Source organism: Oncorhynchus keta, chromosome 2 (genome assembly GCF_023373465.1).
Source record: "Oncorhynchus keta strain PuntledgeMale-10-30-2019 chromosome 2, Oket_V2, whole genome shotgun sequence".
Classification (NCBI taxonomy): Eukaryota; Metazoa; Chordata; class Actinopteri; order Salmoniformes; family Salmonidae; genus Oncorhynchus; species Oncorhynchus keta.
The window spans coordinates 65,765,215-65,789,750 of NC_068422.1; the positions used below are offsets into that span (position 1 = coordinate 65,765,215).

Genomic DNA, 24,536 nt, shown 5'->3' on the forward strand with positions numbered 1-24,536 from the left:
CATAGGTACACTTCAACTATGACAGATGAAATGAGGGGAAAAAGTCCAGAAAATCACATTGTAGGATTTTTAATGAATTTATTTGCAAATTATGGTGGAAAATAAGTATTTGGTCACCTACAAACAAGCAAGATTTCTGGCTCTCACAGATCTGTAACTTCTTCTTTAAGAGGCTCCTCTGTCCTCCACTCGTTACCTGTATTAATGGCACCTGTTTGAACTTGTTATCAGTATAAAATTTATCTGTCCACAACCTCCAACAGTCACACTCCAAACTCCACTATGGCCAAGACCAAAGAGCTGTCAAAGGACATCAGAAACAAAATTGTAGACCTGCACCAGGCTGGGAAGACTGAATCTGCAATAGGTAAGCAGCTTGGTTTGAAGAAATCAACTGTGGGAGCAATTCTTAGGAAATGGAAGACATACAAGACCACTGATAATCTCCCTCGATCTGGGGCTCCACGCAAGATCTCACCCCGTGGGGTCAAAATGATCACAAGAACGGTGAGCAAAAATCCCAGAACCACACGGGGTGACCTAGTGAATGACCTGCAGAGAGCTGGGACCAAAGTAACAAAGCCTACCATCAGTAACACACTACGCCGCCAGAGACTCAAATCCTGCAGTGCCAGTCGTGTCCCCCTGCTTAAGCCAGTACATGTCCAGGCCCTTCTGAAGTTTGCTAGAGAGCATTTGGATGATCCAGAAGAAGATTGGGAGAATGTCATATGGTCAGATGAAACCAAAATATAACTTTTTGGTAAAAACTCAACTCATCGTGTTTGGAGGACAAAGAATGCTGAGATGGATCCAAAGAACACCATACCTACTGTGAAGCATGGGGGTGGAAACATCATGCTTTGGGACTGTTTTTCTGAAAAGGGACCAGGACGACTGACAAGGCAACAGGACAATGACCCTAAGCACACAACCAAGACTCCACAGGAGTGGCTTCGTGACAAGTCTCAATGTCCTAGAGTGGCCAGAGCCCGGACTTGAACCCGATCAAAGATCTCTGGAGAGACCTGAAAATAGCTGTGCAGCGACGCTCCCCATCCAACCTGACAGAGCTTGAGAGGATCTGCGGAGAGGAATGGGAGAAACTCTCCAAATACAGGTATGCCAAGCTTGTAGTGTCATACCCAAGAAGACTCGAGGCTGTAATCGCTACCAAAGGTGCTTCAACAAAGTACTGAGTAAAGGGTCTGAATACTTGTGGAAGTGTGATATTTCAGTTTTTTGTTTGTAATAAACTTGATTTTTTTTTAAATAAAAAACTGTTTTTGCTTTGTCATTATGGGGTATTGTGTGAAGATTTATGAAAAAATAAATGCAATCCATTTTTAGAATAAGGCTGTAACCTAACAATGTGGTAAAAGTCAAGGTGTCTGAATAATTTCCAAATGCACTGTATAGATCATCTTTGCTACCCCAGATGTTATGGAAAGATATAGCTATGAACAACTGCAAAATTGTTGCTACAGCTCTCAAAAACATTGCTGCACTGAATTTAACTGGTGCTATCGACAGATCTCAGTAAGTAGAGAAGACTTTCTCGAGGACAATGCCATGCTGACGTGATCATTTGCATGTGAATTCTTAAAGAGATGGGTGGGGCCAAGGCTTAAGAGAGTGTGAGCGATGTTGAATGGGCACAAACAAAGGAGCTCTCTAGCAAGAGTGGAAATCTTAGCAACATCTTTCAATGGCATCTTCTCCTACTCGTCTCATAAGTTTATCAACTTTCAAAGCAGCATAGCTTTCTCATATTTCACAAAATTGGACTTAAGCTCATGTAGCGAGATTGGTCACATTTCATAGGACAGACAGGGGAGGGATGGATGGGGAGGGTTTAGTGGACAGGGCAGGCAAGGCAGCGACATTTTGAAGTATAGCACTTCACATTATACATGTGTAATACCATTATAGTTACAGCATTCAGAAATAACCATTCTTCACTCCTTAGAGCAGTGAGAAGTTGATGTCGGTGCTATAATTAAGAAATAAGGCTCGAGGGGGTCTGGTATATGGCCAATATGCCACAGATAAGAGCTGTTCTTATGCACGACACAACACAGAGTGCCTGGATACAGCCCTTAGCCGTGGTGTATTGGCCTCAGCAACGTAATTAGAGCAGTAAAAATAAATGTCATACCTGTGGTATACCACTGCTTTCAGACAATCAGCATTCAGGGCTCGAACCACTGAGTTTATAATATATAATAAGCTCTACTGTCGCTGAAGTTCTTGACCGGGCAGAGGGTAGAGGACAGGGCGGTCGCCAGACTGTCATCCTCTGGAAGTTACAGGGGTTAAGCCAGGCAGGATTGGCTCTGTCCTGCAGTCGCCTGATATAGGAGCAGAAATATAATGTTTTCTTCCTAATACTTCAGCTGGCCTGGTATTTGAAAGAAACCCGTTCCCATTTCCTGCTGCTGGTGACCAGGTACACCAGGCAGGTCACCCAGAGCTGCCACTCACCAGCCCAGATGTGATAGTAGAGGGTCAGTAAACAACAGAAGGGTCAGAGCCTACAGAGCCTGAGGAAAGACTTCAGTTAGTAAATCCTCCTTAACATTAAAGACAGCAGTACACAGCCAGCACGCGCCATCCACAAACAGTGTTGTGTCCCACAGGCCATGCTCCCAGCTCCTGAGACTGACATCACACTATGAGCAGCAAGTGAAGGTCACCATGGAGCCTCATTCAGGAGCTATTCACGTGGGGTTTGTGTCGGTTCCGACTAGTCCTTTCCAGCTCATCCATCCTGCCTTTGTGAGACAGACAGCATGGACCTTTGAGAGAGAGAGCGAGAGGAACATGGCAGAGATTTACTTTTTAATCCCGAATGCCATGGATTATAGGTTTTGTATTTTATTCTGACTATTACCATCAGATATTAGTGTGTCCGTCATGTTTGTAAAGCAGAAATCCCCATGAGAGCTTGATGATGAGTGTGACAGGGTGAGTTCTCAGGGTATGAGCTGAGCGAGTCAGTGCTAGTTGAAATTAATTGACTCCAGCATGTTTTAGTGTGTCAGCACATTCAGCAGTGAGGCAGCACTGTATCATCAGCCTGCTGGCTGTCTCCTCTCATCACAGCTTGGTGGGACTCGGTCTGCTGGGACTTCTTTCATTACTGGGTAGAGGTGCGTTCAGCTACTGTCCTTACTGCCACACTCAAAAGGCATGTTTTCTGTGTTTACCTTGCGCATGTGTTTGCATATATAGTGTTGTACGTATATGTTCATTTGAGAAACAGATGTGAATCCAGAGGGCTGCGATTGCATGAGAGTGTGTTTGGTAATGTGTGCATGCCTCTCAGCCAGACCATGTGATTCTCTGTGTGTGTCACAGGGCAGAGGATGCAGCTGCATTCTGGGCCCTCCTTCCTCTGGGATCCAGCTAGAGGACAGATACGGTTGCCATGGTTACACTTACCCACGGTGACATCACGAGGAAAAGCTGGCTGCTGGTACATGCCGCTGCTGTGGGTGTTGCCCACGTCTGATTGGCCGACACTTGCCTTCGCTATACTCTAAAATACAAAAGCCCATGTGATGGGTTTGCAGGGCCTCTCTCCCTCTTTCTCTCCTCCGTACAGAGCAGGCACGCAGGCTATTAATAGACAGATTGTGGAAAAAAAACACTTGACCGGCCAATATTGTCTGAGCGGTTGAGTTGGCAGCTCATTTTAATTTGACTAGTTATAAAATGTTAAATGTGATTTAAGAGAGCAAGATAAAAGTAATAATAATTTGGGCTACATTGCTGTTGAGTACATCAGAGCATAGATGATCCAGACCAATGTAAAGGGAAGCGTTCTCTTGTCTATCCCAGTATTCATCAGGCTTATGAAATGAGGGGGGTTTTACCTTACGTAGCACACACATTCCAAATATTATGAGGAGGAGCTTAGGGAGGGTTATGTCATAGGAAAGCCTGTGGTGTCATGTCATCCCCTCGGTACAGCTCTCTCTGCTCTGGAGCCTGTCTGTGGTTAGCTGATAGCAGCCAGGTGTTTGTGGAATCTGTCACATCTCCTGAGTGGAGCAGTGATGTGTAGCCCATTTACAGAACACCAGCCATCCAGAGGGCTGCACACAATCCAAGGCACCAGGCACTCCTCCTCCTCCTCGTAAGGTACTACACAGTAATGTGGATTGTTTTTACTCTATATTAGTTCTCTCTATACCTCACCAGCTATGTAAATCCTTTTATATAAGGCTATGTGGCTAAACGCGTCAACATGCATCAGTTTGGCTGGCGGCTGTCACGTTCGTCATAAGGAGTAGACCAAGATGCAGTGTGGTATGTTTCCATCCTTTATTATGGAATAGAAAACTTAAAAGAACAAACCTACAAAACGAACAAACGAAAAGTGAAGCTATAATAATGCTCACAGGCAACTAAACATAGGCAAGATCCCACAAAGCACAATGGGAAAATGGCTACCTAAATATGATCACCAATCAGAGACAACAATAAACAGCTGCCTCTGATTGGGAACCATTCTAGGCCAACAGAAATATAATTCAACTAACCAACATAGAGAATAAAAGCTCTCTATCGTCAGGGCGTGACAGCGGCGAACAAGTGTGCCCACATACTCAAAAGACATTCGCTTGAAAGAACGAGAAAAAAAAGCGGCAAAGGTACTAGTTGTCCATTTTGAGACGCCGTAGCCAGTATACACTTTAGAGGTCAATCGATTAATCGGAATGGCCGATTTAATTAGGGCCAATTTCAAGTTTTCATAACAATTGGTGATTGGCATTTTTGGACAACGATTGTGGGCGTTTTTTGATGACGGCCTAGGAACGGTGGGTTAACCTTTCTAGGGCAGGCGTTCCGCTAGCAGAACCCCTCGACAACATTCCGCTGAAAAGGCAGCATGTGAAATTCAAAAATATTTTTTAGAAATATGTAACTTTCACACATGAACCTCTTGAGGATATGGAGACGCTAGCGTCTCAACTGGCCAATTGCCTGGGGAAATGCAGAGTGCCAGATTCAAATAAAATTCTATAAAATTCAAACTGTCATTAAATCACACATGTAAGATACTCAATTAAAGCTACACTCGTGAATCCAGACAACATGTCAGATTTTTAAAATGCTTTTTGGCGAAAGCATAAGAAGCTATTATCTGATAGCATGCACCCATCTGAACCAGTAGTAAACAAAAGAACTAGCGCAGCAGGCGCTACACAAAACGCTGAAATAAAATATAAAACATGCATTACCTTTGACAAGCTTCTTTTGTCGGCACTCCAATATGTCCCATAAACATCACAATTGGTCCTTTTTGTTCGATTAATTCCGTCCATGTATACCCAAAATGTCCATTTATAAAGCACGTTTGATCCGGAAAGAAACAGCTTGCCAAAACACAACGTCACTACAAAACATTTCAAAAGTTGCCTATAAACTTTGCCAAAATATTTCAAACTACTTTTGTAATACAACTTTAGGTATTTTTTAAACGTTAATAATCGATCAAATTGTAGACGGGGCAATCTGTATTCAATACAGCAAGTAAACAAACCATGCACCTTTTTTCGTCTTGCGTAACTCTCAACAGTGTAACGTTGTTCCAGGATGTGTTTCTTCTTCGTTGCACAAATGATTAACTTCAACCAAATTTCAAAGACTGGTGACATCCAGTGGAAGTCGTAGGAACTGTGAAATGGTCGCTATCAAATAACCATTGGCAAAGACAACTGAGGGAACGGTCAGAGGCAAAAAAATAATAAAACATCTGAACAGTTATTCCTCAGGGTTTTGCCTGCTACATAAGTTATGTTTTAGTCACAGACATGATTGAAACAGTTTTAGAAACTTCAGAGTGTTTTCTATCCACACCTACTAATCACATGCATATAATATATTCCTGGCATGAGTAGCAGGAAGTTGAAATTGTTCACGCTATTTATCCAAAAGTGAAAATGCTGCCCCCTATCCCTAACAGGTTTTAACAAGTCCAATACAGCAAATGAAATAAACTTCTTGTTAATCTTCCCATCGTGTCCAAATTCAAAAAGCCTTTATAGCGAAAGCACAACATATGATTATGTTAGGTCAAAAAAACACACCGCCATTTTTCCAGCCAAAGATAGGAGTCACAAAAAGTAGAAATATAGATAATCCTTTGATGATCTTCATCAGATGACACTCATAGGACATCATATTACACAATACATGTATGTTTTGTTCGATAATGTGCATATTTATATCCAAAAATCTCAGTTTACATGGGCGCGTTACGTGCAGTAATGTTTTGATTCCAAAACATCCGGTGATTTTGCAGAAATACTCATAATAAACATTGATAAAAGACACAAGTGTTTTTCACAGAATTAAAGATAAACTTCTTCTTAATGCAACCGCTGTGTCAGATTTAAAAAAAACTTTACGGAAAAAGCATAATCTGAGAATGGCGCTCAGAGCCCAATCCAGCCAAAGAAATATCCGCCATGTTGGAGTCAACAGAAGTTAGAAATAACACTATAAATATTCACGTACCTTTGACGATCTTCATCAGAAGGCACTCCCAGGAATCCCAGTTCAACAATAAATGACTAATTTGTTCCATGAAGTCCATCGTTTATGTTCAAATAGCCAATTGTTGTTAGCGTGTTCAGCCCAGTAATCCATCTTCATGAGGCGCGAGCACTTCGCCCATACGACAACTCGAAAAGTTCCATTACAAGTCGAAGAAACAAGTCAAACGATGTATGGAATCAATCTTTAGATGTTTTTTAACATAAATCATCAAGATTCCAACCTGAGAATTTCATTGTCTGAAGAAAAGCACTGGTACGAGAGCTAACTCTGTCGGGAGCTCGTGTCACGAGTCTGAGACACTCTGCCAGACCCATGACTCATTCAGCTCCCATTCCCCCCTCCTTTATAGCAGAAGCCTGAAACACGTTTCTAAAGACGTTTGACATCTAGTGAAAGCCGTAGGAAGTGCAACTTGACTCCATAGGCACTGTGTATTCGGTAGTCCAAGATTTGAAAAACTACAAACCTCAGATTTCCCACTTCCTGGTTGGATTTTTCTCAGGTTTTCTCCTGCCATATGAGTTCTCTTATACTCACAGACATCATCCAAACAGTTTTAGAAACGTCAGAGTATTTTCTATGCAATACTACTACTAATATGCATATATTAGCATATTAGCATCTGGGACTTTTGATGTTTAGAGCAATGGATAACGATGCTTGGAGGGTTTTTGATGTGTTCCTTGTTCGAGCCCAGGTAGGGGTGAGGAGAGGGACGGAAGCTATACTGTGACACTGGCAATACTAAAGTGCCTATAAGGAAATCCAATAGTCAAAGGTATATGAAATAAAAATGGTATATAGAGAAATAGTCCTATAATTCCTATAATACCTACAACCTAAAACTTCTTACCTGGGAATATTGACGACTCATGTTAAAAGGAACCACCAGCTTTCATATGTTCTCATGTTTTGAGCAAGGAACTTAAACGTGAGCTATTTTACATGGCACATATTGCACTTTTACTTTCTTCTCCAACACTTTGTTTTTGCATTATTTAAACCAAATTGAACATGTTTCATTATTTATTTGAGGCTACATTGATTTTATTGATATATTATATTAACCTTTCTGGGATATGGCCAAAAGCCAGAGAAAATGCAGAGCGCCAAATTCAAATAAATTACTATAAAAATCAAACTTTCATGAAATCACATATGTAAGATACCAAATCAAAGCTACATGTGTTGTGAATCCAGCCAACATGTCAGAGTTCAAAAAGGCTTTTTGGCGAAAGCAAGCGATGCTATTATCTGAGACTAGCACCTCCGTAAACAATGAGAGAGAACATATTTCAACCCTGCAGGCGCGTCACAAAACGCAGAAATAAAAATATAAATCATGCCTTACCTTTGACGAGCTTCTTCTGTTGGCACTCCAATATGTCCCATAAACATCACAAATGGTTCTTTTGTTCGATTAATTCCGTCGATATATATCCAAAATGTAAATTTATTTGACGCGTTTCATCCAGAGAAACACTGGTTCCAACTTGCGCAACGTGACTACAAAATATCTCAAAAGTTACCTGTAAACTTTGCCAAAACATTTCAAACTACTTTTGTAATACAACTTTAGGTATTTAAAAAAAGTAAATAATCAATAAAATTGAAGACTGGATGGTCTGTGTTCAATACAGGAAGAAAACAAAATGACGCTACCTTTCTGGTCACGCACCTCTAACAAACAGTACACTTGAAGTGACCCTTGTTTTGAACAGGGCTACTTCATTACACAAAGGAAAAACCTCAACCAATTTCTAAAGACTGGTGACAGTCAGTGGATGCGGTAGGAACTGCAAGAATGTCCTTTAGAAATCTGGATTCCTAATGAAAACCCATTGAAAAGAGATTGACCTCAGGGGTTTCGCCTGCTACATAAGTTCTGTTATACTCACAGACATGATTCAAACAGTTTTAGAAACGTCATAGTGTTTTCTATCCAAATCTATATATCTTATCTTCTGGGGATGAGTAGCAGGCAGTTGAATTTGAGCATGCATTTCATCCGGATGTGAAAATACTGCCCCCGGTCACCAAGAAGTTAAAATAAAAGTGTTCATTCAGTATTGTTGTAAGTGTCATTATTACAAATGAATAAAAATCTGCCGATTTAATCGGTATCGGCTTTTTTTGGTCCTCCAATTATCGGTATCAGCGTTAAAATCATAATCAGTTGACCTCTAATACACTTCCTCAAAATAATCTGAATTAATCGAAGATGTTTTTACTGATGAGATTTTAGTCGCACAATTTTATATCTAACTGATGTTTGGTGCAGCATTTCTAAATGAAAAAATGTGCATGAAAACGAGTCGTCTCTTATTGAAGGACAACAAACACTTTACTGAAGAATCCCTACTGTTGACCAATCACTGACAGAGGGGCGTAGACTGTGCCTACCAACTTCGGCTTGCCTCACCTTTTTGTGTGCCCGAAAAACCCTTACCGAAGTCCAAAACTAACAAAAACGTCACATGTCGTCATTTATATATGCACTAACTCTTCCGAACTGTTTCATCTGGGGAGCATGCGCCTTTAGTCACGTCTCTATTTGGGTCTTTAGGGTGCTCAATATAGAAAGCCAACTCCGTTGATCTTAGCTACTCATTTTTTCCACTGATTTTCTCTGTACATTTGCCTTCCTCCTGTAATTCTCCAGCTTGTGTTATCCACTGGAGTCCTTCTATTAAGTTCTTGTATAAATACATTGCTGTGTTGAGCAATGGGCTGCAGCCTTCCAGCAGTAAGTCCTGTCAGTGGCATTGCCTTGTAAGACAGCTGTCAATATGAAAATGTCCAGTAATACAGTGGTGGTCACTGGTCCTTTTTGTGGACGTCTGTGTGTTTGATGTCCACAGCTCCACACAGAGCTCTTCCAGGTGTTTTCTTCACACCTGGTTTGACCCACTCACATCAAAAAGAGAGCCCTGAAAAGTGTTAGCTGCACTGGTGTACTAGGAGCACAGTATGCTGGTCCTCTGAATCAGTCCCACCGTTAAAGGATTAGTGTATATAAAATGGATTTGGGCCTTGTTTTTAGTATGTATTGGGGTGGGTGTTTGTGTCTGCGTGTGTGTGACCAAGAGAGTGAGAGATTCTCTAGTGAGTGAGTGAGTGGGTGGGTGGTGTTTACAACCGCACCTGTGTGGAGCAGTGCCCAGGGAGTTGAGGCAGATTGTCAAGGTAAAACAACATCTAGTGTGATCATTTTGCCTTAGTATAAGGAGGAAATATATACAGTACCAGTCAAAAGTTTGGACACACCTACTCTTTATTTGGACTATTTTCTACATTGTAGAATAATAGTGAAGACATCAAAACTATGAAATAACACATGGAATCATGTAGTAAACAAAAAAGTGTTCTAAAAGTAGTCACACTTTGCCTTGATGACAGCTTGGCACACTTTGGCATTCTCTCAACCAGCTTCACCTGGAATGCTTTTCCAACAGTCTTGAAGAAGTTTCCATATTTTCTGAGCACTTGTTGGCTGCTTTTCCTTCACTCTGCGGTCCAACTCAAGGTCATATAATGCAGCACCTCATCACTCTCCTTCTTGGTCAAATAGCCCTTAAACAGCCTAGAGGTGTGTTAGGTCATTGTCCTGTTGAAAAACAAATGATAGTCCCACTAAGCGCAAACTAGATGGGATGGTGTATCGTTGCAAAATGCTGTGGTAGCCATACTGGTTAAGTGTACCTTGAATTCTAAATATATCACTGACAGTGTCACCAGCAAAGCACCATCACACCACCTCCTCCATGCTTCACGGTGGGAACCACACATGCGGAGATCATTCGTTCATCTACTCTGCGTCTTACAAAGACTCGGCGGTTGGAAACAAAATCTCATCTTTTGACTCATCAGACCAAAGGACAGATTTACACCGGTCTAATGTCCATTGCTTGTGTTTCTTGGCCCAAGCAAGTCTCTTTTTCTTATCGGTGTCCTTTAGTAGTGGTTTCTTTCCAGCAATTCGACCATGAAGGCCTGATTTCATTTAGTCTCCTATGAACAGTGGATGTTGAGATGTCTGTTACTTGACCTCTGAAGCATTTATTTGGTCTACAACTTCTGAGGCTGGTAACTCTAATGAACCAATCCTCTGCAGCAAAGGTAACTCTAGGTCTTCCTTTCCTGTGGGGGTCCTCATGAGAGCCAGTTTCATCATAGCTCTTGATGGATTTTCCGATTGCACTTGAAGAAACTTAAAGTTCTTGAAATGTTCTGGATTGACTGACCTTCATATCTTAAAGTAATGATGGACTGTCATTTATTTTTGCTTTTTTGAGCTGTTCTTGCCATAATATGCACTTTGTATTTTACCAAATAAGGCTATCTTCTGTATACCACCCCTACCTTGTGACAACACAACTGATTGGCTCAAATGCATTAAGAAGGAAAGGAATTCCACAAATGAACTTTTAACAATGCACACCTGTTAACTTGTTATGGTCGTGTGTCTTATATAATTTTAAAGCTATTCTTGTTGTTAATCCCACCAAAGTGTCCGATTTCAAATAGGATTTTCAGCGAATGCACTACAAACGATTATGTTAGGTCTCCACCAAACCACAATAAGCACAGCCATTTTCCAGCGAAATATAGCATTCACAAAAACCAGAAATAAAGATAATTCAAGGTTAGTGATTAATTTTATCTTCATCAGATGAGACTCATAGGACTTCATTTTACACAATACATGCATGTTTTGTTTGATAAAGTTCATGTTTATATAAAAAAATCTGAGTTTATATTGGCTATTTAGATTCACTAGTTCCAAAAACATCAGGTGATTTTGCATATCGTTTCAACAGAAATACTCATCATAGATTTAGATGATAATACAAGTTATACACGTGGAGTTATAGATATACCTCTCCTTAATGCAACCTCTGTGTCAGATTTCAAAAAACATTTACGGAAAAAGCAACACATGCAATAATTTAAGACTGCGCTCAGAACAGAAGCCAAATTAGCCGCCATGTTGGAGTCAACAGAAACCAGAAAATACATGATAAATGTTTCCTTACCTTTGATGAACTTCATCAGAATGCAGCCCTAGGAATTCCAGGTCCACAATAAATGCTTGATTTGTTCGAAAATGTCCGTTATTTATGTCCAATTAGCTACTTTGGTTAGCGCGTTTGGTAAACAATTCCAAAGTCACAAAGCCCGTCCACTATAACGTGACGAAATGTCCAAAAGTTCCGTAACAGTCAGTAGAAACATGTCAAACGATGTACTGAATCAATCTTTAGAATGTTGTTGTTTACATGTATCTTGAATAACGTTCCAACCGGAGAATTAGAAGGACTTCAGATGGCCGGTGGAACGCAGGTCCTTCCCCTGTGAACGCGCATAGTGAATGCATGGTCAACTCGTGGCAGTGGTGACTATTTCCTGTGTCATTCGACCCCCCTTCACATTAGAGTCATCAGACAAAGTTCTATTGACTGTTGACATCTAGTGGAAGGCGTAGGAAGTGAAAACTCATCCATATCTCGCTGTAATTTCAATGAGAGCTTGGTTGAAGATCTGACACCCCCAGAAAAAAAAACAGGAAGTGGAATTTCTCAGTTTATTTTCTGATATGAGTTCTGTTATACTCACAGACATAAATCAAACAGTTTTAGAAACTTCCGAGTGTTCTATCCAATACTAATAATAATATGCATATATTAGCAACTGAGAGTGAGGAGCTGGCTGTTTACAATGGGCACCTTTTCATCCAAGCTACCTCAACACTGCCCCTGCAGCCATAAAAAGTTAAATAAAATGCATTCCAGGTGACTACCTCATGAAGCTGGTTGAGAGAATGCCAAGAGTGTACAAAGCTGTCATCAAGTCAAAGGGTGGCTATTTGAAGAATCTCAAATATAAAATGTATTTTGGTTACTACATGATTCCATATGTGCTATTTTATAGTTTTGACGTCTTCACTATTATTCTACAATATAGAAAATTGTAAAGATAAAGAAAAACCCTTGAATGAGTAGGTTTGTCCAAACTTTTGACTGGTACTGTGTATATGATATATCGTAGAAATAATGTACCGATGAGCTACAGCAGATTTAGGTTGCAGACTAGGCCTACACATTTCAATTTGGTAATCAGAAAATCTGGAGCACTAGTGCAGTGTGTGTTTTGATTGTGACCTAGGGTATTTCCCTTCAGGGAAGTACAATTGTGCTGTGGAAGGGAAGTGAGCTGTGCTTCATTGAATACGAAACCATTGCAATGCAGAATTACATTTCAATGCACTACAATTATGTGTTCGATATCAAGCATTAGCCTACCAGCACAATATTTGCATTGATGTTCTATTTTGGGGTTCTGGTTAGATTGCATCCATTATGATTGTTTTGTTTTTGAGAGCCAACCAGTCACGTCTGACAGCCTGGTTGCTGGGCAGACTTGATGTGTTATGCCAGTTTGTTTTGTTTCCCCGGTCTTTTCCCATAATGACCTCTATTCATAGTTAGTCTACCCATCCATTACTGCTGTGGTGTTTTAGGAATACATAACCAAACACACACACGCTGTGGTCTTTATTTGGGCAGCATAATATGTACGGCTGATTTAATGTCCTAAAATAAGGCTATGACTTGATCGTCTAATTGTACCTTCAGCCTCTATGAGCGGTTAAGGCAGGTGCTGGCTAGAACTCTGTGTGGTAGGCCTATGGTGAAGAACACCACTACTGGCTTGTATGGTGATGCTGTGCAGATGCTGGTCAAGGATCGGACAGATCCTAGTCCTAGACAGAGGTAGGAGAGAGACACCACACACACACACACATGGTCTGAGCAGGGCCTCTGCTGCAGAGGGAATAGTTAGGGTCTGCAGCGGTGTCTCTGTCTGTGTTAATGTGTGTACATCCAAATCACATGTCCCAAGCCCATGTTTACTCTAGAACTGGCTTTATTTTCCAGGAGCGTTGTGTTGTTGTGTGTCTGGTCTTCATGTAAAGATGACACCCATGGAGCTATAGGCCTCCTCTGGCAGACAGACGAGACATCCTCAGGAACTCTTAGTTTCTTTGGTCAGAACCAGAAACCCGGTCCACTCTCCGAAATGTCCATGTTCTGTGTGTAAGTATTCTATTACACTGACTTTATGGCCTTTGAATATTTACCATATGTGATGTTTATACAGCATTTTGCCTCGTGTAACACTATACTTTATCTTTTGAGAAATCTGTGGATTTGGCTGTATTGTTTTACCTGGTTCATTGTAAGTCTAAAATGTTTTGCATATGATTAGGTACATTTCCAAGGAGCTCTCTTTTCTCCGTCCAGGGTGTTTTCTCTCGAAGCTGAAAAGATTCATTGCAAACAGGAAGGGAACTCAATTTCCTGTGGGTTAATCTGGCTCTTGGTAGCTTCCTGTTCCATACAATCACGACCACACAGACACACTGACCTAATACTCCATAAGGATCTTACCTCACAGCAACCTTCACATTAAAGTCAATCATGTTTGTGTTTAGATGTATCCTCCCTTTATGAACTATACACTCTTCTCCAGCTGTACCCGCAGGAGAACCCTTTTTGGTTCCAGGTAGAACCTTTTTGAAAGGGTTCTATTTGGAACCAAAAGGGTTCTACCTGGAAACCAAAAGCGTTCTTCAAAGGTTTCTCCTATGGGGACAGCTGAAGGAGAGTATGAAGACTACTAGCTATAACAAAGGTGCTACAAAAACCTGACCAAACACACCAAAGCATGAATGAATGTTTGACATTTTATATTGGTGTCAAATCGCCATTTGGCAACCCATCCCTTATGGGATTAATTAACACACAAACAAACATTATAATAATTCACTATGGTAATTACATGATCATTCGTCTTCTGGTGTTCTCTGCATTGTGCATCACATAGAGTGAAAAAATGTAAATAAAAAGTAAATCAAAATATGATAGTAATAAGGTTATCTGAACAATAATTACACCCCTAGAGCAGTAAAATAATGTATGCATGTACATTACTGTTCAAAAGTTTGGGGTCACTTGGAAATGTCCTTGTTTTTTAAACAAAAGCACAACAAATGTGTCCATTAAAATAACATCAAATTTATCAGAAAAACAGTGTAGACATTAATGTTGTAAATTACTATTGTAGCTGGAAACGGACAATTTTTAAAATGGAATATCTACATACAGTTGAAGTCGGAAGTTTACATACACCTTAGCCAAATACATTTAAACTCAGTTTTTCACAATTCCTGACATTTAATCCTAGTAAGCATTCACTGACTTAGGTCAGTTAGGATCACCACTTTATTTTAAAGAATGTGAAATGTCAGAATAATAGTAGAGAGAATTATTTGATTTATTTCAGCTTTTATTTCTTTCATCACATTCCCAGTGGGTCAGAAGTTTACATACACTCAATTAGTATTTGGTAGCATTGCCTTTAAATTGTTTAACTTGGGTCAAACGTTTTGGGTAGCCTTCCACAAGTTTCCCACAATAAGTTTGGTGAATTTTGGCCCATTCCTCCAAACAGAGCTGGTGTAACCGAGTCGGGTTTGTAGTCCTCCTTGCTCACACACGCTTTCTCAGTTCTGCCCACACATTTTCTATTGGATTGAGGTCAGGGCTTTGTGATGGCCACTCCAATACTTTGACTTTGTTGTCCTTAAGCCATTTTGCCACAACTTTGGAAGTATGTTTGGGGTCATTGTCCATTTGGAAGACCCATTTGCGACCAAGCTTTAGCTTCCTGACTGATGTCTTGAGATGTTGCTTCAATATATCCACATCATTTTCTTTCCACATGATTCCATCTATTTTGTGATGTGCACCAGACCCTCCTGCAGCAAAGCACCCCCACAACATGATGCTGCCACCACCGTGCTTCACGGTTGGGATGATGTTCTTCAGCTTGCAAGCCTTCCCCTTTTTTCCTCCAAGCATAATGGTCATTATGGCCAAACAGTTCCATTTTTGTTTCATCAGACCAGAGGACATTTCTCCAAAAAGTATGATCTTTGTCCCCATGTGCAGTTGCAAACCGTAGTCTGGCTTTTTTGGGGCGGTTTTGGAGCAGTGGCTTCTTCCTTGCTGAGCGGCCTTTCAGGTTATGTCGATATAGGACTTGTTTTACTGTGGATATAGATATTTTGTACCTTTTAGTAACCGCAAAACACCAGTCTCAACTTCAACAGTGAAGAGACGACTCCAGGATGCTGGCCTTCGAGGCAGAGTTCCTCTGTCCAATCTTTGTGTTCTTTTGCCCATCTTAGTCTTTTATTTTTATTGGCTAGTCTGAGATATGGCTTCTTCTTTGCAACTCTACCTAGAAGGCAGGCATCCGGGAGTCACCTCTTCACTGTTGACGTTGAGACTGGTGTTTTGTGGGTACTATTTAATGAAGCTGCCAGTTGAGGTCTTGTGAGGCATCTGTTTCTCAAATTAGACACACTAATGTACTTGTCCTCTTGCTCAGTTGTGCACCGGGGCCACCCACTCCTCTTTCTATTCTGGTTAAAGCCATTTTACGCTGTTCTGTGAAGGAGAAGTACCCAGCGTTATACGAGATCTTCAGTTTCTTGGCAATGTCTTGCATGGAATAGCCTTCATTTCTCAGAACAAGAATAGACTGATGAGTTTCAGAAGACAGTTCCTTGTTTCTATCCATTTTGAGCCTGTAATCGAACCCACAAATGCTGATGCTCCAGATACTCAACTAGTCTAAAGAAAGACAGTTTTATTGCTTCTTTAATCAAGACAACAGTTTTCAGCTGTGCTAACATAATTGCAAAATGATTATCTAATTATCAATTAGCCTTTTAAAATGATACATTTGGATTAGCTAACACAACGTGCCATTGGAACACAAGAGTGATGGTTGCTGATAGTGGGCTTCTGTACGCCTATGTAGATATTCCATAAAAAAATTGCCATTTCCAGCTACAATAGTTATTTACAACATTAACAATGTCTACACTGTATTTCTGAACAATTTTATGTTATTTTAATTGACAAAAAAATGGCCTCTCTTTCAAAATGAGGACATTTAAGTGACCCCAAACTTTTGAAGTGTGTGTGTGTGTGTGTCCAAGGGCACTATGTTGGCAGTGACACTCCCATGTTTTTTGATTCATTAAAGGGATGATGGCTGATAGTAGACTGCAACATGTAATCAAGGAGCGCACAGAACAGAAACTTCCCCCTCTCCGCCTGTGTTTTCTGTTTGCTCATGATATCACACATACCTGACCACTTGACCTAACCTCATCACCTGTTCTCATCACTTTTGGTTTCTCATACTGTAGTTAGACAGCTTAGACTGAAAAAAGGGGCATCCCCGTTCAAGTCAGTGTTCTGTAATTCTATTTCTATGGAGGTGACCTGTCCCAAGCTTCCTCATGCCTTTGTCCCACTGATTATCCTGCATGATTACAGATTCTCTGAGTGAAAACTACAACTGTAATCATCCTGGATATCAAGAGTTATTTATAGCAGCTTGTCTTTCATCCAGCATGGGGGAGAAATGAGGAGGGAGCACGGGAGCACAGTCATCATTTAATTTAAACTTATTAGGAATAGGCGTCCTGTCAGCGGGACACCTGTCGACAACATCCGGTGAAATTAGAGGGCGTGCAATTCAAATAAATAATCATAATATTAAACATTTATGAACATACAAGTATCTTATATCGGTTAAAAGCTTAAATTCTTGTTAATCTAACTGCATTGTCCGATTTACAATAGGCTTTACAGCGAAAGCATACCATGCGATTGTTTGAAGATGACGCCCCACATATTTTTCAACCTGCATTCTGTTTGGTTTTTCTTTGGATTTTCGTCTACCATATCAATTGTGTTATAGTCTCATTCATTATTCTAACTTTTCTACAAACTTCAAAGTGTTTTCTATCCAATGCTACCAATTATATGCATATCCTGGCTTCTGGTCCTGAGTAACAGGCAGTTTACATTGGTCACATCAGTCAGGTGGAAATTCTGAAAAAAGGATCCTGGCCTGAAGGAGTTTCAATGAGTTAGGTAGCTAACCTTCTCATCCACAGCTAAGACTCTCAATTGCTAGTCAGAGCACCATCGCTAGACAGAGAATCAGGATGAGGGAACTTGCTATATACCTTAACACTACAACACAGAGCATGACCGAACCCCAGTCGCCCTACTGAATGCTCTCTGCCACAGGTTACTTCTGGGCTGTCAGTAGTATGGCCTGCACTGTGCTGTGTTGTGTATTGTCTTTGAAGCAGGCCGGAGAGGAGCTGAGGCTGCTGTCTCTGAGAGGTCTCAGTAACACAAAGAGCCCATTTAACCACAGATCAAGGCCCATGCTGTACACTGGGCTGTCCACACCTGCCTAACCTTTGTTTCTCAACAGGGCCTCTCTGGCCACGGCTCAATCCTGACTAAATGTGAATCCTGGTATAAATATACCAAACATCCCCTCCCGCCAGATCAAGACATTCATTGTTTTATGTAACTCTACTTTGGGATTAGATAATCACCATTTTGGGGGTATTTGTTGCTGTCATATTTGTTCTGGAACGTCAGACGTTGTTTAGCTATTCATTTGCTTTGGCCCTGTGCTACAAGGCTTAATATTCCTGTAACAGTTTCCATCAGATAGTATTGTTAGCATTTGCTACATGAGTCAAATGGGGGAATGCAAGGCTGTGCTGTCCTGGCTGAAACAATATTCACTCCCAGTGTTCTCCTACTGTTCATGGGTGTCTAGGAGGGGAGAAAAGGTCCCGGTCAGGGATTTGGCCATCTGCATTTATCTTCAACAGGAATGCTAATGTTCGGTGGTATTGTTCTCGGTATTCAATGTGTAGTATCATAGCAACAAGTTTCACTGGCCTTTTTAAATAGTGTCCCTGCAGATGGCCTCTTCAGGATTGTTCCCAGTAGTAGAACACAGCAGCAGTAGCACGTCTTTTTATGGCTGTAACAGCCATGCATAATGTCATCAGATTAGGACCTGATTTCTGCAGTGTCCTCTCTGTACAAGACCTTGCTCTGCACTCCACTGACACTTCACAACAAGCTGTTTTAATCACTGCTCCAGATTATGGTGAATCATTAAAAAGATAATCCCATCAGAGGAGAAGACGAGAGCAGAGTTTAGCCGCACTGGAGTAAACAGTCCTCAGTGATCAAGAGCTCCTCTCTCTCTCCTCCTGACTCACTAACCACCCTTCTCTGACCCAGAGGCCTACCGATAACCGTTAAGCCCTAAGCCCTCATGACCGGTACTGCCAGTCACACCCTACCGATGCGGTAAGGCCCTTCCCAGTCAGACACGTCCCACTACTAAGGCCACTCTCTGAGTCACCACAGCAGTGAAGGGAAGAACCACAGGAGGGGAAGAGGAAGGAAAACAATGGACGTTGGAGATTCTTCAGCGTGTGTCTGTACTGTCTTCTAACATCTGGCCCCACGGCTGGAAGGGTGTGTGTGAGGGGGTTGGTTAGGGTAAGTGCAGGGAGAGGCAGTGAATTATAAGCCTTCTTCATTGTCTTAGGATCCCGTATTGAGAGAGAGGTCATGTATTTATCGTTAATGCTGTACATAGATACTCTGCTGGAAGTAGTTTGCACGTGTATGGGATAGAGACAAATCTCTTTAAAATGTCATCTGTACACGGTTTTAATTGAATGTATCCAGTTACTGGCCATACAGAGTATGTATGTCAGTTACAGCCTTGCCCCCCCCCATACAGAGTATGTATGTCAGTTACAGCCTTGGCCCCTTCCTCTCCCCTTATAGCTTCACCACTCAGTGTCCTGTTCATCCTAAGACGAGGCCCCCTTGTCACATGGTCCACAAACATCATGGACATTTTTCTCATGGCTTGGGGCCCCGCTGTCTGCTTTGCAGTGTACTGTTGGCAAAATGTATGATCTCCAGCCTTACAAACACTTGACAGGAATGTGGGGTGGGGGGCGGCTTTGGCTAAATGGGTCAGGTCCCCCCCACATAATGATGGGCCGGCTGTGGGAGTCTCAGGGGCAGACAGTGGGAGGGAGGAGCAGCACAAACCCTGCCTGCCTGCGCCAATTATGGACATTAATAACATCCACATTGAAATGCCATGAAAATCAGGGTCAAGGGGTTAACTGTGTTCATTACAGGGAAATGGGAGTTTAAGAGAACAACTACATACCCACACCCTGACTAAACTACCATACTGTACATACCCACACCCTGACTAAACTACCATACCCACACCCTGACTAAACTACCGTACTGTACATACCCACACCCTGACTAAACTACCATACTGTACATACCCACACCCTGACTAAACTACCGTACTGTACATACCCACACCGTGACAACACTAGCCCTCCTCCTACCCACACCTTGACAACACTAGCCCTTCTCCTACCCACACCCTGACAACACTAGCCCTCCTCCTACCCACACCTTGACAACACTAGTCCTCCTCCTACCCACACCCTGATAACACTAGCCCTCCTCCTACCCACACCTGACAACACTAGCCCTCCTCCTACCCACACCTTGACAACACGAGCCCTCCTCCTACCCACACCCTGATAACACTAGCCCTCCTCCTACCCACACCTTGACAACACTAGCCCTCCTCCTATCCACACCCTGACAACACTTGCCCTCCTCCTATCCACACCCTGACAACACTTGCCCTCCTCCTATCCACACCCTGACAACACTTGCCCTCCTCCTATCCACACCCTGACAACACTTGCCCTCCTCCTATCCACACCCTGACAACACTAGCCCTCCTCCTATCCACACCCTGACAACACTTGCCCTCCTCCTATCCACACCCTGACAACACTAGCCCTCCTCCTATCCACACCCTGACAACACTTGCCCTCCTCCTATCCACACCCTGACAACACTTGCCCTCCTCCTATCCACACCCTGACAACACTAGCCCTCCTCCTACCCACACCTGACAACACTAGCCCTCCTCCTACCCACACCTTGACAACACGAGCCCTCCTCCTACCCACACCCTGATAACACTAGCCCTCCTCCTACCCACACCTTGACAACACTAGCCCTCCTCCTATCCACACCCTGACAACACTTGCCCTCCTCCTATCCACACCCTGACAACACTTGCCCTCCTCCTATCCACACCCTGACAACACTTGCCCTCCTCCTATCCACACCCTGACAACACTTGCCCTCCTCCTATCCACACCCTGACAACACTTGCCCTCCTCCTATCCACACCCTGACAACACTTGCCCTCCTCCTATCCACACCCTGACAACACTAGCCCTCCTCCTACCCACACCCTGACAACACTAGCCATCCTCCTATCCACACCCTGAAATAACTCAAACTGAGTCAAACAGGAATTCTGAGCAAAAATGTAAAATGTTGCTGGTCCTGTAATTTCTTAGTCATATAATATTAGTAAATTATTCCCAGTCTGGCCATTCCAGACATATTAGTGTGACACAAGGCTATGCTGTGTCACTTATTGTGAACTCCATGGCTGTCTCCACCCCGCTTCTCAGCTATCCCAAACCAGCATCTCCATTTCTGGATCTGGCACCAAGTAGCTGGGATATATATTTGTGCTGTCTTCACCAGGTCCACTCAGCATTAGCCAGACAAAACATGAACTGTCTAGAGGAGACTGTAATAGCCCTGATGATGATTACTGTGATGATGGGGATGAAGAGGAGGTTGGTCATAATGTTGTTAGGTGTTTGCTTGCTTTTCTTTTTCTTCTCCAGCGTTTCTCCTCTGCATTAGAGCAGCTGTATCATTACAGCTAAATGCCTGGATACCAGAAGGGCTTGTTGTGCATCAGTCAGACTTCTAAAAGTGGATTTGTGGGTGCAGAGCTGTGATTTACAGCTACAGGCCAAAGCACAGTCACGGGTGAAGCAGTACTGTGGGGAGGACAGGACAGAGGACAGTGTTAGACCCAGAGAGGGAGGGAGCTGCCTGTTTGTGTGATGAATTCACCACCACTGTCTTTCTGGTCACTGGTGTTTCCTTTTGTAGTGTTACTGTTAGTTTAATCCACACTGGCAGGCAGCACTGAGGTCCAGGTAGACCGTGCTCACCTAGAATGAACCTCAAAACAAACTGAAGATGGTCCATCTTTTTATAGCAAACAAATGTTCACTTGCACTGTAAACCAGATTGAATCTGTGTGGGCTGTCTGCTCTGTGCAACACGCGTCTATAATGTTTGCAGATTACACTTCACATTGGTGCTCACAAAAGTGCAAGCAAACACTGTCAGTCTCTCACCCCCAGTGATCCAGTAACACGACATGTGGGATACAACGGTAGGCGTGTGTGTGTGTGTGTGTGTGTGTGTGTGTGTGTGTGTGTGTGTGTGTGTGTGTGTGTGTGTGTGTGTGTGTGTGTGTGTGTGTGTGTGTGTGTGTGAGAAACTGCAGTGGTGACGTCCCAGTGGTCTGTGGTTCAGTGTTTGGGGTATAATAGTCCTCAGTCTCTCTCTCTGTCCGCTGGGTACCTGGTAAAGAGCATTGCCCTCCAGGCAGCCTCCGCCCCGCCCCCTCTTCTCTCAGCATGAAACCCAGACCATCAAAAGTGCTCTGCAAACGGAGAGAGCACATGATAAGCTTTTAAAACCGTGCCTGAGTATCCAGCCACCCAGAGACACTCCGAGGTCTACCACAAGTTCAATCTCTGTCAGCCTTTAGAAGAAAATCCGTACTTTTTGGAGTATTGTTTTTTACACTGGCACTAAATACATTACCTCCCATGGACTTTTACCCTGTTTTGGAATGGTGATTATCACAGTGTTAACTGCTTACCCTCATTACCCTAATGATGTTAGTGACACCTCTCTCTCTCTCTCCCTGTCTTAGAGCGCAGCGATGGAGGAAACTGTAATATGGGAACAGCACACAGTAACCCTTCACAGGGTAAGTGTTTACCTCTCTCCGTTACTCTCTCCTTCTCCTCCCCATTCCTATGTAGCCCTCTCCATCCCTACATCATCATCCCTCTCTCTCAGTGCCGGGAAGGCCAGCTGCAGGATCAGGAAGTGATGAAACACACAATGGGCCCAGCATACAGATGTCAGGAAGCTGTGGTGAGGAAGAGGGCTATGTAGCGTCCTCTTCCTGTGTGTTTCTCTTCTCTTCCTGTAGGCAAGCCAGCCCCATGGCTTTCCAGGATCACAGGGAATACTGTATGTCGTGTGGACTACACATGAACTAGTCTGTGAGTGCCTAAGGCTGGGAGTTGCCAGTGACCTCACGAAACGATATTATCGCGATACTTTGGGACCGATACGATATGTATTGCGATTCAATACTGTGATTTTATTATGATTCCATGGTCCAAACATATTGCTCACCATGTGTCTGCTGCAAAAGGGGTGAGAGAGAGACATGAGAAATGTAGTCATGGAAATAAGTGTGCAAAAGTAACTAAACTAAATAAAACAGTATTACAATATTGTCAAAAAAAGATACGATATATCGTCAAAAATAATATCCTGATATCTAACTGTAGCAATTTCTTTTTCTGTCCATCACCATTAGTACCCTATATAAATATTAGCTTTTAAAACGTTTTATTTTATTTTTTAAATCCATGGATTTACACCTTTTTTGATTAGAATTTAAATTCGCTGACCAGTGTACAATGTTGCCAATTATTTTTTTTGTCGGGGTCTCAACTTCCTGATGAGAGTTAGAATAGTAAAATACACAAGGTGCAATTTCTACATGTGGTTGTGCATCAGCAGTGTTTCTCTTGACATGTCATTCACAGTGATGATCGTCCCATGTCCTCCATCACTTGATTTAAAGAAATTATAAATAACCAGACACTGACGATGATTTACAGTTGATGAGAAGCACATTTACTTATTGATAATAATGTGGGTTAGAAAAGTCCTCTTGATTGTTGCTGGTCACCTGTAAAAGGTGAGAAACTGTGTTTTAAGAGTTTGATTTAGGAGCAACGGCCGTTGGTTCGGCGGCAAACTCTTGTTTGTGCGTCTCCCGATTTAATATAGGCTGTTTCTGGTCGTACATTAAGTGATCGAAAGTACAATGTGATATCGTTTACTAATTAAAACGTAAAGGTAGATCATCAGGAATGTGTATGATTGATTACCTTGCATTTCCTTGTTTATTGGAGAGGGTTCTGTTCACTTCCTGTTCAGAGAATTGACTGACAGGTGGGGTGCGTTGGAGCGCATAGTTAATGAATGGTACGGGTAGTGAGTGCTCTAATAGCTTTTCTCGAGAGGGACATAAATGTTCATATCCCCAAAGTCTAGTTATTCATTAAGCATGGCTTAGCACAGTCATTGAGATATGTGCTGGGATATATTCAAGTATGTTTATGATCTGAACGACGTTTAGATTGTTAATTAATTGGTGTGTGAAATGCCTTGTTTTCATTGGTCAAATGCACTAGGGGTAGGGGTGTAAGAACCCTGTAATTCTCATTGTTTAAGAGACAGGACAGGGAACGGGTGGGCATGCTGCCGGTTACGGGAATATTTGAAACATTGATTTTGTTAGTCACTCCCACTCAGATAGCCTATCAACATGGCATAAGTCATGGCAAAATGTGTACAATTGCATAAAACTTGCTTCAAAACAGACACGTTTTCTCTACGCCGCATGGCAAATGTGTAGAATTGCGTGAAACTTGAGGTGGGCCCCCTGAACCAAATCTCGCTTAGGCCCCCCTTGGGAGCATGTTTTCAGGAACTTTGGTCCCAGGAAACAGAGAATTTCTAATTTGGTCCCAGGCTGAAATAGTTTAAGAAACCCCTACACTAGACCATTGGAAAGCAAAACTATTGCAACAGGAGTAGATTCACGACAGTGGTGAAGGCATAACTCTGGCACCACCCGCTCCCTTTCCAAAACCATATTATTATCCCACTTACACTGGTATAGGCCTACCACTTAAATTAGTTAACTCCATGATTGCACTGTGGTAAGCATGCTATTAAGTTTTCTTG

At 42.3% G+C, this 24,536-nt stretch overlaps 1 protein-coding gene across 14 annotated transcripts in view; it reads left to right on the forward strand.

The window, feature by feature from the left end:
* LOC118362304 (tight junction protein ZO-1-like) overlaps nucleotides 1–24,536 on the forward strand; it is a 173,868-nt gene that overhangs the window by 96,212 nt on the left and 53,120 nt on the right. For 13 of the 14 annotated variants that reach the window (XM_052480740.1, XM_052480707.1, XM_052480751.1 and 10 more), the window contains one exon: nucleotides 22,414–22,470. In XM_052480740.1, the coding sequence (XP_052336700.1) occupies nucleotides 22,414–22,470 (57 nt within the window). Of the gene's footprint in view, nucleotides 1–13,508; nucleotides 13,668–22,413; nucleotides 22,471–24,536 lie in introns of all 14 variants that reach the window. The other variant, XM_052480766.1, reaches the window with a different exon arrangement.